Source organism: Macrobrachium nipponense, chromosome 14 (genome assembly GCF_015104395.2).
Source record: "Macrobrachium nipponense isolate FS-2020 chromosome 14, ASM1510439v2, whole genome shotgun sequence".
Classification (NCBI taxonomy): domain Eukaryota; kingdom Metazoa; phylum Arthropoda; class Malacostraca; order Decapoda; family Palaemonidae; genus Macrobrachium; species Macrobrachium nipponense.
This window is the reverse complement of record NC_087207.1, coordinates 48,522,981-48,539,188: the sequence shown is the minus strand read 5'-3', so window position 1 is coordinate 48,539,188 and position 16,208 is coordinate 48,522,981. Positions and strand designations below refer to the sequence as shown.

The 16,208-nt window shown below is 36.6% G+C and overlaps 1 protein-coding gene across 1 annotated transcript in view; it reads right to left on the bottom strand.

The window, feature by feature from the left end:
* LOC135226492 (peroxisomal carnitine O-octanoyltransferase-like) overlaps nt 1-16,208 on the bottom strand; it is a gene marked incomplete in the record, with an annotated part of 719,233 nt that overhangs the window by 534,154 nt on the left and 168,871 nt on the right. The window contains 1 exon segment of the mRNA XM_064266109.1: nt 8,173-8,311. Coding sequence (XP_064122179.1) covers nt 8,173-8,311 — 139 coding nt within the window.

Here is a 16,208-nt window from a genome sequence, read left to right as displayed (position 1 = left end):
TGGTACGGAGCCTCTGTTTAAGCTCTTGGCTAAAGCACAGACTCAGACCGTACAGTTGGATCTGTACGAGTTTGTAACAGCAAGGCGAAACTGCAGGAAACATGTCCTGCAGGAAGCTACTATACGGCACGAGCCGAATAAGTTGTTGTCATCATCAATTTGGGGAGCTGACCTCTTTCCTGAAACGGCTGTGAACGAGGTAACACCATGAAGCGACCAGGCTCAACCAGAGCCTTAGAGTCTGCTGGGGTCTTTCTACTAAAAAGAAGCCAGAAAGCATCCCCTCTAGCTCCAAGAAGCTAAAGAAGACCAGAAAATACCCGGCCTTCCAAGCTCAGCAACACCAACAATTTGTCCAGGCAGTCCCGGTTCCACAACCCATGCAACCGACGACCTCCAAGGGCCAAAACCAGCCCATCCTCCTGTTGACGCCACAAAACCAGCCCTCCACTTCCTACGCTGTTTCCCTAGCTTTCAATCCTGTATTTGAAAGCCAGGCATTCCAAGCCGTCAATAGGTTTGGAAGGGGAAGCAGGGCTAGGGGTGTATTTCGCCAGAGGGGTGGCGAAAGGGCAACCAACAGAGGCAAACACTTCCGTGGAGGACGCGGAGCACGTCCTGCACAACAACAGTGAGAACCCTCAGGTAGGAGGGAGGCTGTTTCTCTTCTGTCACAGGTGGGGATTCAGCAGTTGGGCACAGAGTATCGTGTCCAAAGGGCTAGGATGGAGTTGGATCAAAGGTCCTCATCCATCCAAAACATTCTTTCAACCACCAACTCAGGAATTGACAGAGTATGCGAAAGAGCTCCTTCAGAAAGGAGTAGTGTCAAGAGTCAAACATTTAAAGTTTCAAGGACGCTTGTTCAGCGTGCCAAAGAAAGGCTCAACAAAACGAAGAATAATCTTAGACTTGTCCGTCTAAACTTATTCATTCGTTGCGACAAGTTCAAAATGCTGACTATCTCGCAGGTGCGGACCTTACTTCCCCGTGGGGCCGTCACCACCTCTATCGATCTTACAGACGCATACTATCATATCCCAGTCGCGAGACACTTCTGCCCATGCCTAGGCTTCAGGTTGGGAGACCAGGCTTTCTCTTTCAAAGTGATGCCCTTCGGGCTGAATGTAGCCCCCAGGGTCTTCACGAAAATAGCGGAAGTAGTGGTCCAACGGCTGAGATCACAAGGGATAATGGTAGTAGCGTACCTCAACGATTGGCTCATTTGGGCAGCAACCGTCGAGGAATGTCTCAAAGCCACAGACAAAGTTATTCAACTCCTGGAACATCTAGGGTTTCTAATAAACAAGACCAAGTCCAGGCTTACGCCGGAGTCTCGTTTTCAGTGGCTCGGCATTCAGTGGGACCTAAACTCCCACACTCTGTCAATTCCAGTGGTCAAGAGGAAAGAAATAGCCAAATCAATAAGACAATTCCTCAAATACAAACAAACATCAAGGAGAAACCAGGAAAGGATCCTAGGTTCCCTCCAATTTGCGTCAGTCACAGACGTTTTGTTGTAAGCAAAACTGAAGGATATAAATCGAGTTTGGCGCTCAAGAGCAAATGTCAAATCTTGAGACAAGTTGTCAGTAATCCCGCCGATTCTTTGCAAACGTCTCCGCCCCTGGGCGGAGACCAAGAACCTGTCCAAATCAGTTCCTCTCCAGTTCCCTCCTCCGGCGTTGGTTATCCATACGGACGCCTCTCTAAGCGGGTGTGAAGGATACTCCCAATTCAAGAAGGTTCAAGGAACTTGGTCACCTCAGTTCCGCCAGCTTCACATAAATGTATTGGAAGCCATGGCAGTATTTCTCACTCTGAAGAGACTTCTACAAGCCAAGAATTCCCATATAAAGCTGGTTTTGGACAGCACAGTAGTTGTACACTGCATCAACAGGGGAGGATCCAAGTCAAAACATGTGAAGCATGTTATGATAGCCATTTTCTCTCTAGCAACCAAGTACAAATGGCATCTGTCCTCCACCCATCTGGCGGGAGTAAGGAATGTGATAGCAGACGCCCTGTCCCGATTAGTTCCTCTAGAATCGGAGTGGTCCCTGGACAAGCGCTCATTCCAGTGGATATGCCAGAAGGTCCCAGGTCTCCAAGTAGATCTTTTCGCATCTCAAGTGAACCACAAGCTTCCTTGCTATGTGGCCCCCAACCTGGACCCTCTGGCTTATGCCATAGACACTATGTCCATAGGTTGGAATCAGTGGAGGAAGATTTACACCTTTCCTCCAGTGAATCTTCAATTGAAAGTCCTGAGCAAACTCAGGACGTTCAAGGAACAAGTAGCTCTAGTAGCCCCGAATTGGCCCAAGAGCAACTGGTATCCTCTCCTCCTAGAATTGGGTCTCCGGCCTCGACGGATTCCCAATCCCAGGCTATCTCAGTCAGTACAAATAAGGACTGTGTTTGCTTCCTCAGGAATTCTCAAAACCCTAACTTTATGGACTTCATGAAGTTTGCGGCTAAGAGAGATGCAAATATCGATCCCCAGAATAGCCTTTTCTTAGAATCAGATAAGAGGGAATCAACTTTACGTCAGTATGATGCTGCTGTAAAGAAATTGGCAAATTTCCTGAAGGAAACAAACACTCGAACCATGACAGTTAATCTACCTATATCCTTTAATCTACCTATATCCTTCTTCAGATCCCTGTTTGAAAAAGGTTTAGCAGCTAGTACTATTACCACTAATAAGTCAGCTTTAAAGAAAATCTTCCAGTTTGGCTTTAAGATGGACTTAACAGACTCCTATTTTACGTCTATCCCTAAAGTCTGCGCTAGGCTCAGACCTTCAGAAAAGCCTAGTTCGGTTTCATGGTTCTTAAATGACGTTCTCAAACTGGCTTCAGATACTGACAACGTTTCATGTAATTATCTCATGTTATTAAGGAAAACATTATATTCTTGCTAAGCTTGGCGGCCCTTTCCAGAGATGCTGGACATGTAGAATTCCTCCCCTCAGGAGAAGTCTTACTATCTCCAGATCGTAGTTTTCTGGCAAAGAATGAAGATCCCTTAATGAGATGGGCTCCTTGGAAGGTCCTCCCTCTTCCACAAGACCCTTCTCTTTGTCCGGTGATGACCTTAAGAGCTTATCTGTCCAGGACATCTTCCAGATCCTCAGGCCCCCTCTTTATGAGGGAAAAAGGTGGTACTATTTCAATAAAAGGGATTAGGCAACAAATCCTATACTTTATCAAACAAGCTAATCTTGATTCATTCCCTAAAGCCCATAACATCAGGGCAGTAGCCACCTCTATTAATTATTTCCAGCATAAGATTTTCGATGACTTGAAGAAGTACACAGGCTGGAAATCGCCGACAGTTTTTAGACGTCATTATTTAAAGTCCTTGGAATCTCTTAAATTTCCCACAGTGGCAGTGGGAAACATTGTTTCCCCTGACACTGCACAGTAGTTGTAGTAGAAGATCCAGATCTCCTTTCTGCCTGCCTCACTAACAATGCACCTAACCTTACCATCATGTTCATTTGGGTTCCTCAGCTTTAGCTGCCTCTAAAGGCGTACCTATTGGTAGTTTGTGCCCTTCTTATTTTTTTTGCTAGAGGCACTCACAACTGTAAATATTGATTAATGACTGTTACTAATCGGTGTTGTTTCCCTTATTTTTATGCTAGGGAAACACACCAAGTTATACTTGTAAGATTTAATGTATGTCTTATGATTTAAGTATTACTGAGTGTTCCTTCTTGATTTGTTTTATGAACCTCACTTATATGTAATTACATAAATCTAGTTCTAAGTTACCATAAGTTAGTTTAAGTATAATTTTAAGTCCAATTATATGATAAGTTGGATACAGTAGATTAAGTTAACATTAAGTATGATAACTTGTAAGTTTTAACTAGATTATATTTATTTCTTTAATTTTTCGTTTTATTGAGACCCTCTTTTATATTTAATTTTGTTCCAATCTTGTGCTAATTCTCTGGTACTATTTCACGAAGCAACACGAACTGAGCCCAGAAAAGGGATTTTGACGAAGGAAAAATCTATTTCTGGGCAAGGGTTCGTGTCGCCCAGTGAAATCCCCCCCCCCCCTTTTTTTTTCCACCATTGCGCCCAAGATTGGCCTCTAACTTCAAGGATGGCCACCAGGAGCGCTGCGGTCGGCGTCGTAGGTAGAGTAGTAGTAGTTACCGGCGCCGGCCGCATATCGGCTCTCTCAGGAGGGGGATGTTGATGTGGAAGAATTCTAAATGGTGAGAGGTTCGTGGTAGTGGTCTCACTCGCCCCAGCTACATACCGACACCCTCTTTTTATTTAGGGTGAGCGAGTCAGTTACTCTGACATCCCCCTATTTTTATTTTTTATCTGGTAATGTTAGTATTATTTACCTAGAAATAATGAACTTAAGGGATTATTTCACAAAGCGACACGAACTGAGCCCAGAAATAGATTTTTCCTTCGTCAAAATCCCTTTTTCCTTACGTCCGCTCTGTAATTCTTCCGAAAAAATCAGAAATTTTTTCGTCAGATTGTCGTAATGTTTGCACACTTTTATGTTAGCCATTACATAAAGTTTTATATATAAAAATGTGTGCAATTTCATGTAGAATACAATAAAAAACAACCCATGGTTGTAGCTTTCATCAGTTTTGAAATATTTTCATAAAAATAACGATAAGTACCAAAATTTCAACCTTTGGTCATCTTTGACTCGACCGATATGGTCGAAAAACGCAATTGTAAGCTAAAACTCTTACATTCTAATAATATTTAATCATTAACCTTTATTTTGCAACAAATTGGAAGTCTATAGCACAATATTTCGATTTATGGTGAATTTTTGAAAAAAACATTTTCCTTACGTCCGAAAGGTAACTGCCGAAAAAATCAGAAACTTTTTCGTCCGATTGTTGTAATGTTTGCACCATTTTATATTAGCTGTTACACGAAGTTTTATGTATGAAAATGTGCACAATTTCATGTAGAATACAACAAAAAAACAACCCATGGTTGTAGCTTTTATCCATTTTGAAATATTTTCATATAAATAACGATAAGTGCCAAAATTTCAGCCTTCGGTCAACATTGACTCGACCGATATGGTCGAAAAACACAATTGTAAGCTAAAACTCTTACATTCTAGTAATATTCAATCAATTACCTTCATTTTGCAACAAATTGAAAGTCTCTAGCACAATATTTTGATTTATGGTGAATTTAAAAAAAAACTTTTTCCATACATCCACGTGGTAACTGCCGAAAAAATCGGAAAGTCTTTTATCCAACTGTCGTAATGTTTGCACCGTTTTATATTAGCAGTTACATAAAGTTTTATATATTAAAATGTGTGCAATTTCATGTAGCTTTCATCAGCTTTGAAATATTTTCATATAAATCATGATAAATAGAAAAAATTCGACCTTCGGTCAAATTTAACTCGACAGAAATGGTCGAAAACTGCAATTGTAAGCTACAACACTTACTGTCTAGTAATATTAAATCAATTACCTTCATTTTGCAACAAACAGGAAGTCTCTAGCACAATAATTTGATTTATGGTGAAATTTGGAAAACAATTATTTTCTCTGTGTTGCTTTGATCGTTTTACAATTTGTTATATACCAAAATGATCGCAATTTAGTGTACAATACAACGAAAAAAAATCAACTCATTAGCTTTAACTGTTTTCCTCACAGCGACATTTGTATACAATTATATATGACATTTTTTTTGCGCTGTCATATATTCCAATATTTATATATGATAATGATATTTTTTTCATTTCTGATGGTTGCACACTAAACGTCAGGCAATGACAAAAAAGGAGACAAAAATGAACTCTTAATCTTGAAAACTAAGCGTGCTGTGATTTTTTGAAAAAAACTTTTTTTCCGCTTCGGCTCTCACTCCCAAACGCTGCCGGCATACGGGAGACACTTTTGGAAATACCGGCTCGGCGTTTAAGGGTTAATCAAAAACTTATTCATGTTTACATTTAGTTTTCATGTTTTCTTAATGTTACTTAATCAAGGATTTGTTCATGTTCACATTCAGTTTGATACTTCGTTATAATTTCAGTACGATTTCTAAGAAGCATAACTTAGGAGCCCTCTCGTGGGAACAGTGTTTGCTTTAGCTTAGTTAGAGCTGTCTGGGTAGGTGGCAAAGGCTGTTATAGGATCAAGGGATTCATTATCAGAATGCATTAGCAATAAAGACTTAGAAAAGGCATGAATAATAAGAAAGGGGAAATAAGAAAAAAGAAATGAAAATAAAGGAGTGTCAGACCTTTAAGGACATTCTATGGTAGGCCTTGACGAATATCCTACAAGAACACCCGAAGACACACCCTCAATAGTCAGGGCATAGACAATGAGATGTTTCCCAATAAGAAGCTTACCAATTACGATAGGAAGGATGACAAGGAGGCGTTTTGAAGAAAGGGCAATAGCCACTAAAATACAAGGGTCCTTCCAGAAGATGCCACACCTAGAGTCAAAATCAAGAACCCAGAGCTGGTGCTAGGAAGATAACATTCGAAATAAAGGGACTCACCCCAAGAGAAGAAGAGAGTGTGAGAGAAGAAAGAGAAAGGGGAAGAAGCCCAGTTTGAAGGAGTGAGAAGGGGGATGAAGTGTGAAGTGGGTGTGAAGTGTTGATTAGGCCCCAGTGACAGTATAAAACTCACGTAAAATTCCTGAGTGCCAACACACTTGCCAGAAAACCAAGTGCCTTTCAGAATAGTTTGTCTTAGTCCAAATACCTTGGCAAAGCAAGGTGGAAAGAAGTTATAAGTTTTCCTTTTATCGTGAATAAATACATATAAGGACATGTTCAATTTATTTTCCCAAGATAATTAAGAACTTTAAAGATAGCAAACAATTCTTTGTACAAAGCAACAAATTATATAATTATAGAAGCAACACATTATGTAATTAAATCTCATTGTCAACACCAATTCCAGAAGCCGATGCTAAGCCATTACTACTCTACACTGTAGTTTCTGCTACATAACATATATACATAGATAGATAGATATAGATATATACATACTATATACATATATATGACTGGTAACAAACAATCTGTTACAACAGAATTCCATCTAATAAAAGGATCCCATTAGAACACCAAAATATAGAAAGTAAGTACTATATTTCAAAGACTGCTGTCTCCCTTTTCAGGTGGGTAATAAATGAAAAATGTTACAGAAAAGGCAGAATTTATATGTGCAGGCTTAAATTTTAGTAGCTATCTTAATATTTGATAAGACTTGCAAATATTTAATATTAAAAAATTTACTTCTTTGTTACTGGTGGAAGTAAATGTTAGAAACATGTAATCTACAGATGAAACTATTGATCTGAATGAACTTTACTACTCAACTTCATTCAAAAACTTTTGGGTCTGTCTTGTTAATAATATAGATATGTACTCATGCTGGTGATAGTACTGGAAATGAAATGGTAAATTTTAGGGTAGCTTTATTAAAGTGAATGTTACTGCAGAAATCCATGTTTGAGGTGAGCTGAATGTACAAATTGTTTGCAGACTAATGCTTGACACTTGTTTATGGGCTTTATTGACTTACAGTTTTTCTATCAAGATAAGCTAAGGCTTGGCAAGATTGGACTTGAATCATGTGCTTATGTAAACAGCCCTGATAAATTTAATTGCCCCATCTTTAGACATTTTGTTTGGTACATTGGGGTAAACTTTATAAAAGAAATTAAGAAGATAGCTAAACTGCATTCCTAATCTTTGGCTTGCAGTCAGCTAGCACTGGTCAAGGGTCATACTACACCTTTATCAGCTTTCTGCTGGTTATGAAAGAAATGCAAACAATCATTTTATAACTAGTGCTATGTTAAATGAACAATACAAACCACCATACTGTATTGATGACATTTCTTTCCACAATAAGATACAGGCACTCAAAATGTACCTTTTCACCAACTCACTACAGAAAACACTAAAATGAGTGATGGAATACTAACCATCCAGCTCCCTTCCTAGGCACTATGGACAGGACTACTATATCAGATTAAGTCAATAACCCTCAATTAAAAGTAAAATGAAAAAAAGAAATAATACATATGACCAATACAGCAGTCTTATTCAATTATTTGCCACCAATTATATAGTTAACCTGGATTAGGCAAATTTTGCTTTGAGCTCAAGGACTTACCCAATTCTTTTTGCTTGAGGCATGAGCCAACAACTTTGCATGTAGGTCACTGCCAATGCCCAGCTGAAATTTCCTGACAATTTCTTCAGTGTTTTTATATTCATCAGAAGTCAAGTGAGGTTTTGCCCAATACAAATATCTGTAAACAGGAGCATAACATCAAGTAAGGTGGAAATTACAGATAAAATTGATGCATATAAAAGGGCCAATTTTCCTAACATACAAACCTGAAGGTCTTCCCATAGGATTTAGCTTGCAAACATGAGCTGGAATGGCCTTCCAACTTTCAGACAAGGCTGATAACAATCAATAGTTGGGCAAAAACCCAGCCCACTTGTCAGTCTGCACTCCACTTTGCCTTTCAGCCCAGGTACATATCAGAATGAGGGGTGGCTGAGGTGGGCTGTAAATGTAAAGACCTTCAGGTTTATATGCTTGGAAAAATACAAATTACTTGAGAATTTTGCTATTAGTTACGATACAAATGATACAAATACAAACCTTCGGACTTTACATAATAGATTTACCTATTGGAAGGTGGAGTTAGAGTTGACTGATTGATGATTTATATATTTTAGGTATAATGCCAATCACTTGGGCAGCTAAGGCCATTCAGCGCTGAAATGGAAATTGACAGTGAAAAGGTATGAAAGGTGTAACAGGAGGAAAGCCTGGCAGTTGCACGACGAATCAATTGTTAGGAAAGGGTGGAAAGTAAGATAGAAGAAAGACAATATGAAAAGAGGTACAGTAAAAGGAATGAAAGTAGTTGTAGATAGGGGCTGAAGGCAGCTAAAAAGAGCCTTAAGTAATGCCTACATTGCACAGCATAAGGTGCATTGATGGCACTAGCCCCCCCTACAGGGGGGGGGGGGGGAGTCTGAGTAAATCTCTGAACTGACTAGTTTCCTTCAATCCATCCGGGAATACCTTCCTGGTCTGGAAGAGGTGAGGAAGGCATCCCGCACCTCTAACTTGTTGATCATATGGGATGATGCAACTGCTAGACTTCTGGGGGATACTGAAAGTTTGTTTCATTGTCTATCCCTCTTTCCCCTTGTCTAGAGAGAGGGGGAACATGCATCCAATCCATCTATAACAAGATGAAGGACAGGATGCCCTCATCATGTAGTTACCTGCAAAAGTTGTTCGCCCAACATGTGAAGACTCAAGACCTGTCTCTCTGTCTTAAGAATGAGGATAACAAAAAAAAAAACAGTTCTCTAATTTCCTGAACACCTTTGATGAGATGCATTTGTCCCCTAGGAACCAGATAAGCCTCACAACTTGTTGGGCATCCACCACAGATTCAAGAAAAAAATGTGTCCATGGATTAGTGGGCAACATCCCGAAGGTATAACGAGGTAACGTCTCGTCTCCATCATACCTGCAGAGTCCTTTTGGGATGAGATCAAAAAGGACTTGAATCTACCTTCAGGGACCACCGGATTCTAGGGGTCTTAGTTATGAATTCCAAGACCAACTGGAGAGCAACAATCCCACTCCCCTCGAGTGCTTAGCATCGAAGGCCATGAAGCTCACCTACATTCTTTGCCAATGCCAGGGCAAGCACATCACATTTCTGTCTGACGACATCCTCAACAACTCAAATCGCTAAGATGGGGTATTACTGTATGCTACAGAGGACTGAACAAGTTATCCAGCTATTTCCGTTGCCATTCGGCGAGAAAGCCTATATTTACAAGGGAAGTCGGATAGTCTCTATTTGTGAAGACACAGGACTTGTACTGTATAAGGATCTGCACCCCTGTCATTGAAACCAAAGGCTGGGTCAGGGAAGAATTCTTCTCAGTACCTCAGAAGCAGACGTAGCAGGTCTGGCGAAAGGCGTCCTCCAGCCTTCATCCACTATTCGGGGTGAACAATGTTTGTTGAACACCTTGCAAATTATATAAACACGAAGAGAAAACTAAAACGTTCAGTTTGTCTCATGAAGTCATTATGCAGCAGCCCATGGGTCAGATGAGATGGAGCAGAAGACCTACAGACTTCTGTTGTACCAGGCAGTACGCAGAAAGATGATTAGGGAGTCTTCTAAACGAGCAATCTGTGGGAAACATTGAGTGAAGGAAGCACTGCTTTAGTCACTTGAAGCCAGAGGCTGAGCAGCTTGCCTGCTAATACATTCCATTCAGAAATGTGTTTGCCTGATAGAACTATCGACTGCACTACAGTTAAGGCCTGTCCACACTTAGGAAACATTGTAAACAATGTTTCCTGTTCAGACCTCAGTTGCTGTCAGGATGCTTGTCGGTGCAGTAGCCTCTGTATTCTACTTGGCTATTTTAATGCACTCAAGGGAAAAAAGAAATAAAAAGAGATGGGTAAGGAAGTTTCTAGAAAAAGGAGCATGTCATGCTGACTTGCTTCTGGCGGAATTGAAAATAGATACATATATATGCACATGTATGTATGTAGTATGTATATATAAGATATATATATATATATATATTATAATTAATATTATATATATTATATTAAATATATATATAATAATTTATATATTATATATTTATAATATATATATATAATATATTAATATTATATATATCTATATCTATATATTATACTATATATATATATATATATATATATATATACTATATATATATATATATATATATATATATATATATATATATATATATATATACTATATATATATATATATATATATACAGTGGTTCCCCCCTCCCCCCGTATTCGCGGGGGTAATGCCGTACCCAGACCCCCCCCCGTGAATAGTTTTAGAACATCCGCCGAAATGTTTGGGAACCCACCTATGAAAAATGCTAAAAACAGCCTATTTTGTTAGTTAAAACTCAAGAAAAACCCACTAAAAAAAATTTTCATACTTGGTTTTTTAATATAGTTTTATCACAAAAAGTGCATTTTATGATGAAATTCATCAAAAAAAACAGGAATTTGTGGATATTTATCATAGAAAAATACCGCTAATGCGTGAATTTTCCGCGAATAATGCAGGGAAACGTTCCCCACGAGAAATCCGCGAATGTGTGAGTCCGCAAATCTGGAGAACACGATTACGGGGGGTCCACTGTATATATATATATGTATATATATATATATATATATATATGATATATATATATATATTAATATATATATATATATATATATATATATATATATATATATATATATATATATTATATATATATATATACAGTGGTCAGTATCACGGGGGATGCGTACCAGGGACCCCTGCAAATAACGCAAACCCACGAATAGTTAGAACTCCCCTCTAAAAATGCCCATATCTGCCTATCTTGAAACTTCAGATGCCAAATGTATACTTAAAGTATCATCCTACATCAAATATACCATTGAATTGGTATTATTAACATCATTTCAAAGTCATCTTAAACATTTTACCATTAGAAATATATAAATAGCCAATAACAGAGAGAGAGAGAGAGAGAGAGAGCCCCCGAATAAACAGAGAGAGAGAGACGAGAGAGAGAGAGAGAGCAATTCCTTATGATATCAATAGATTGAAAGGAACTTCTATAGGCAAACAACTTATTTCCCCTCCCATAAATACATATATCTATTCCAGAGAAGGGAGAAAGAGAGGACTGAACAATTATGTTTGTCTGTATATCAATTTCTTTTGCTGAGAGAGAGAGAGAGAGAGAGAGAGAGAGAGAGAGAGAGAGAGAGAGAGAGAGAGAAACACCAAATGTAAACCTTATGTAACATCCTACATCAAATTTACCTTACATTATTATCATATTAACCCTTAAACGCCGAAGCGGTAAAAAAAAAAAAAAAGCAAAAAAAAGTCTCCCGTGTGCCGGAGGTGTTTCAGAGTGAGCGCGAGCGGAAAAAATATTTTTTTTAAACAAAAATCACAGCGCGCTTAGTTTTCAAGATTAAGAGTTCATTTTTGGCTCCTTTTTTTGTCATTGGCTGAAGTTTAGTATGCAACCATCAGAAATGAAAAAAATTATCGTTATCATATATAAATAATGCGATATATGATAGCGCAAAAACGAAATTTCATATATAATTGTATTCAAATCGCGCTGTGCGCAAAACGGTTAAAGGTAACAAGTTACTTTTTTTTCATTGTAATTTACTCTAAATTGCGATCATTTTGGTATATAACACATTGTAAAATAATAAAAGCACATTGTAAAACAATAAAAGCAACACAGAGAAAATATTATCACAAAATAATGCATGAATTCCTAACTACGCGCGGACGTAAACAAATATTTTTTTTCCAAAAATTCACCATAAATCTAAATATTGTCCTAGAGACTTCCGATTTCTTTCAAAATGAAGACAAATGATTGAATATTACTATACTGTAAGAGTATTAGCTTACAAATGCAGTTTTCGACCATATCTGACGAGTTAAATTTGACCAAATGTCACATTTTTTATATATTTTTTTATATGCAATTATTTCGGAATAAAAAAATCTACAACCTTCAAATATTTTTCGTTTTATTCTACATAATATTGCGCACATTTTCATATATAAAACTCTATGAAATGCCATAATATGAAAACGGAGCAAATATTCCGAGAATGGGACGTACGCATTTCGGAGATTTGTGGCGGAGAATCCGTGCGCGGAGGGAAGGAAAGTTTTTTTTAAATCACATAAATCTAAACAAATATTTGTGCTAGAGACTCGAATTTGTTTCAAGAATGAAGATAAATGACTGAATATTTACTAGACTGTAAGAGTTTTAGCTTACAATTGCGTTTTTCGACCATTTCGGTAGAGTCAAGTTGACCAACAGTTTTTTTATTCTATTTATCGTGATTTATATGCAAATATTTCAAAAATGAGAAAAGCTACAACCTTCAATTATTTTTTGTTGTATTCTAATAAAATTGCACACATTTTCATATATAAAAACTTTATGTAAGAACTGTTATTTCAAAATTCAAAATGGTGCAAACATTACCACAATCGCACGTATGATTTTTTCGGAAGAGTTACCACGCGGACGTAAAGAAAATGTTATTTTTTTCATAAATTCACCATAAATTGAAATATTGTGCTAGAGACTTCCAATTTGTTGCCAAATGGAGGTAAATGATTGAATATTACTACAATATAAGCGTTTTAGCTTACAATTGCGTTTTTCGACCATTTCGGTAGAGTCAAAGTTGACCGAAGGTTGAAAATTTGTCACTTATCATTTTTATATGAAAATATTTCAAAATTTATAAAAGCTACAACCATGGATTATTTTTAGTTGTATTGTGCATGAAATTGTGCACATTTTCATATATAAAACTTTATGTAACGGCTAATTTAAAATGGTGCATGTATGATTTTTTTCGGAAGAGTTACCGCGCGGACGTAAGGAAAAAGTTTTTTCATAAATTCACCATAAATTGAAATATTGTGCTAGAGACTTCCAATTTGTTGCAAAATTAAGGTAAATGATTGAATATTACTAAAATATAAGAGTTTTAGCTTACAATTGCGTTTTTCGACCATTTCGGTAGAGTCAAATTTGACCGAAGGTTGAAATTTTGGCACTTATCGTTATTTATATGAAAATATCTCAAAACCAATAAAAGCTACAATCATGAGTATTTTTTTGTTGTATTCTACATAAATATGCGCACATTTTCATATATAATATTCCATGTAACGGCTAATTTAAAATGGTAAAAAAATTATGTCAATGTGACGAAATAATTTCCGAGATGTGTCACAGATACTTTTTAGTGCGGCAAGAAAGAAATTCGCGCTTGCGCGCTACTGCGTAACGATTGTAAAAAAAACAAAACACCACCTTGATCCGTGAACTCTCAGCATCCCCTAAAGGTGCATGATACAAGAGTTTTCGGCTGATAGGCCTAAAAGTATTTTTCAGCGAATTTTTCAAAAAACTCTTGTATGTCGACGTAAAATACGTCCAGTCGGCACCCGAGAGACAAAAAATGTCGACGTAAAATACGTCCAGTCGGCGTTTAAGGGTTAATGTATTAATCTTAGAGACTGTATCAATATAATTTCAGAGTAATCCTAAACATGAGTACCCTTAAAGGTACATACGTACATACATACGTACTTCTAACAGTTGCAGCCAAGAGAGAGAGAAGAGAGAGAGAGAGAGTTTCGAGGGAGAGAGAGAGAGAGAGAGAGAGAGAGAGATTGCATACAAACCATTAAATTCATTGACCATTGTATGGCACTATTACTTGACAAATTTGACAACTTCCCAGCTCCTAGTGTCACTGGAGTTACGAAAAGGTAGGGAAATTGATACAGAAAAAGACAAAGGGAAGAATTTTCAATTTGAAATTAGTTAATTATTATTATTATTATTATTTTATTAATTGCTGCATTATTTGTTAAAATTAATTAATTAATTTTGAAAAATATTAATAATCACATGCATTCTACCATAAAAATGATCTTATCACAGTAAAAGAGAGGAGTTATATTACGTAAGTGAAATGGAAAGGTCATTTTTATATCTTTTAAAATACTACCACATACGAATTTAGTAATTACAGTTTTTTATTATTATTATTATTATTATTATTATTATTATTATTATTATTATTATTATTATTATATTATTATTATTATTATTATCATTATTATTATCATTATCATTAACAACAGAAAATATCAATAAACATTTTACATACTAGTACTATAAAAATTCTTTCATCTCAGTAAAGAGATAGAGAGTGTCTGTTTATCTCTCTTCTCTCAGAAAATACTTATATCGCTTATGTGTGGCAAAAGGAGAGAGAGAGAGAGAGAGAGAGAGAGAGAGAGAGAGAGAGAGAGAGAGAGAGAGAGGAGGAGTTATCCTTGATGAAAAGAGTGAAATGGATAGATTATTGTATTTCTTTAAAATACTATCACATAATATGAATTTTGTAATTACAGTTATATTATTATTATTATTATTATTATTTTAAAGTATTATTATAGTCATTGTACTATAAAAAGTACTCGTAGTAAACATGTAGAGAGAGAGAGAGAGAGAGAGAGAGAGAGAGAGAGAGAGAGAGAGAGAGAGAGAGAAATTGCATGAACACTTGGTGGCAACAACACAACAGCTCCTCACCTCCATCCCATTACTTGACATATCTGACAGCTTTAGTACCTGGAGTTTGAGAGAGAAGACTAGGATTTCCTTCATTCTTACATAATTTTTCAAATGTAAAAATTAAACTAAAATCTTACTAATTCACTTTAGTATTTCCTTTAATGAATTTATATTATTGCTGTACGTATACAATAATATTAATATTTGAAAATAGTAAATCAATTATTTATCATACAAAAAATACATACATCTCTGTAAGAGAGAGAGAGAGAGAGAGAGAGAGAGAGAGAGAGAGAGAGAGAGAGAGAGAGAAAAATTATTTTTATTATGTAATATCAAGAGAGAAAATTATTTTTATTATGTAATATCATTTAATCTTATTAAACTTACTAATACAGTATTAATCAGTATTAATATTTGAAAATTAGTAAATCATTTTTGTACCATAAAAATGGATTTAGTCATGAAAGTAACATCAAAACACACTAATTAGTGATGATTTTTGCTGGAAAATCCCGCGAATAGGCGAATCCCCTGCAAATAATGGGTAGATGTGGTCCAGAGACTAATCCCCGAATCAGTGAGTCTGTGAATCCAGAGAAGGCGAATACGGGGGTCCACTGTGTGTATATATATCATATATATATATAATATATATATATATATATATATATATATATATATATATATATTAGTGTTCTCCCATATTTCCGTTCTCCGGTTTCGCGGACTCACTGATTCGCAGATTTCTCTCTGGACCATATCTACCCACTAATATGTGGGGGTTTTGCCTATTTGCAGGATTTTATGCAAAAATCATCACAAATCAGTGCATTTTGATGTTATTTTTCATGACTAAATGCATTTTTATAGGTACAAAATGATTTACTAATTTTCAAATATTAATACTGATTAATACTGTATTAGTAAGTTTAAAAAGATTAAATGATA